At 35.6% G+C, this 2,103-nt stretch overlaps 1 protein-coding gene across 1 annotated transcript; it reads right to left on the bottom strand.

Moving 5' to 3' along the window:
* Positions 1–430: 430 nt before the first annotated feature.
* Positions 431–1,711, bottom strand: LOC140983819 (F-box/kelch-repeat protein At3g06240-like). Its single transcript, XM_073450970.1, has one exon. It carries the CDS (start codon positions 1,637–1,639, stop codon positions 506–508), a length of 1,134 nt encoding a protein of 377 aa, XP_073307071.1. The 5' UTR covers positions 1,640–1,711; the 3' UTR covers positions 431–505.
* Between the last annotated feature and the right edge of the window lie 392 nt (positions 1,712–2,103).

Genomic DNA, 2,103 nt, shown 5'->3' with positions numbered 1-2,103 from the left:
AATGAACCATCTTACAATTACAACTGTGAAGCCAGCCTAACAAAACATTCATCATTGATAAATGGTTAAACATGGCCACCAGCTTCTGGGTTTAGGGACAAAATTAAGGTTTAGAGATATAGGTGTTTAAAAATTCAGATGGTTCGCAAATAGTGATTAAAGTAAAGGGCATGGTACATACATTCCTAGGAGAAACTTATGATCCAACGATCTTATAATTGGAATGTACTCTATATGCTAACAATATGAAGTTCTTAGGGATGCAAATTGCAGATTTCAAAAGCAACATGCAACACTACGAGTATACAAGAACTACTAAGATTATACTAATATAACCACATAGATGTTACGCATATAAACAGAGATTGAGGAATATGATTGCGAGTCCCTTCTGAAATTTTATATCTAAAAGCCCTGATCAATTTGTTCACAGGATACAACTACTATGCCATAATCATTTCGATGTATAAAGAGTTTCTTGAGGCACTTTATTATGTGAAGGATCCTACTCCATGAGTTGCTGTCCAGTATCAATCAAAGCCAAGCTCGGATCATAATCAGCTGCATAGAACGATAGCGGCAATCCACAAACTGCGAGATCCGTAACTTCCTCTGTTTCAACATTCATCAAAACCAATAATTCGTCACTTATTGCAGCTAAGATTTCACCATCATTTACAACCTTGATGGGAACAAACACCTGCTCTAACACAATAACATATTTTCGCGCCCAAGAATCCACCTTCCCATAGTCATTCATCAACCACACATCCCATGACTCACCCATATTCTCACGATAACTTACAAAGAGAGACAAAGATTGCTCATTAACCATGGGAGACAACCTCATGTCCTTACAGTTAGGTCCAAGATTTTGAGGCACCTCCATTACCGTGAAAATCTCCTCAACTACATCAAAACCCATAATGCAATCCAGATGCCCGTCAAATTGCGGCCTCCTATATGCCATCCAATGCACAACACCATGCACAAACACATTGCTACACCAATTTTTGGGCATGAAACAAGGAACAAACTCTTCAATACTCCTCCAAGATCCAGTTTTGATTCCATATACCAAAGCCTTTGATCGTAACTCATGCTCATTATTATCATAACCATACAAGATTTTCACAACTTTGAAGTCAAGATTCGTGTGATCAAATCCAAACCCTACAGCCATATGTGAGAAACTACTCTTAAAATAACGAAATCCTTGCATCGTCTGCAGAATCTTGTACTTTCCAATAAAGGGGTTCCACAAAATCACAGTGCCAAGAAAGTTAAAATAATTGGTATCGAACAAACACACAACTCCCCTGCTAGAACCGACAAGCCTCAAGTAACCATTAACACTCCTGAATGGAGTTTCGAGCATTTTACACAGAGAAAACGTCTGGGAATCATGAAAGGAAAAGTATATCTTCGTGTAATCCGAGGATTCATAATACAGGAGGTGGTGGGAGGCGGCGGGGGCAGAGGATAGGCGAAGTCTGAGGAAATAGGGGTGAGAGATTAAGGAAACAAAGGATTTGGAAACGCACCTGAGATTTAGTAGGGTTCTTGTGGAGAGCTTAAAGAGGATTTGGAAGATGACATCTTGAGGGAGTTTGACGTAAAGATCCTCGCTTCCTGTCATTTCTCGATTCTGAAATTTTTGCTCCTCACTCACTTCTCTTGGAATGAATTGAGAAATCCCGGCCGGCTCATTTGTCATTTCGATATAATAACTATATATATAAAAGGAGAATTTTTGCCAAAAATAGGAGGTTCCTACCAAAATGTTATTTCTAAAAAAAAAAAGAAGATATATCCTTAATATTGAAATATGTGTACTGCAATAAATGATAACTTCAATTATTGCTTGCATTGATTATATCAAGTCATTTATTTCAAATTTGAATTTAATTCATTTTTATATTAATTCAAATACTGTTTATGTATTATATATATTTTTTATTAAAAGTGAAACTAAACTCTATTGAAAACATAAACTACATTAAAATTTTTGCATTGATTGATAAATTTTGTGATATGATTTTGTGTTACTATGATATATTTAATTTTTATTACAAACTGTATAAATAAATTTTAAATACAAAT

The sequence above is a fragment of the Primulina huaijiensis genome, chromosome 9 (genome assembly GCF_012295235.1).
Source record: "Primulina huaijiensis isolate GDHJ02 chromosome 9, ASM1229523v2, whole genome shotgun sequence".
NCBI classification, from domain to species: domain Eukaryota; kingdom Viridiplantae; phylum Streptophyta; class Magnoliopsida; order Lamiales; family Gesneriaceae; genus Primulina; species Primulina huaijiensis.
This window is presented reverse-complemented; position numbering and strand designations above follow the sequence as displayed.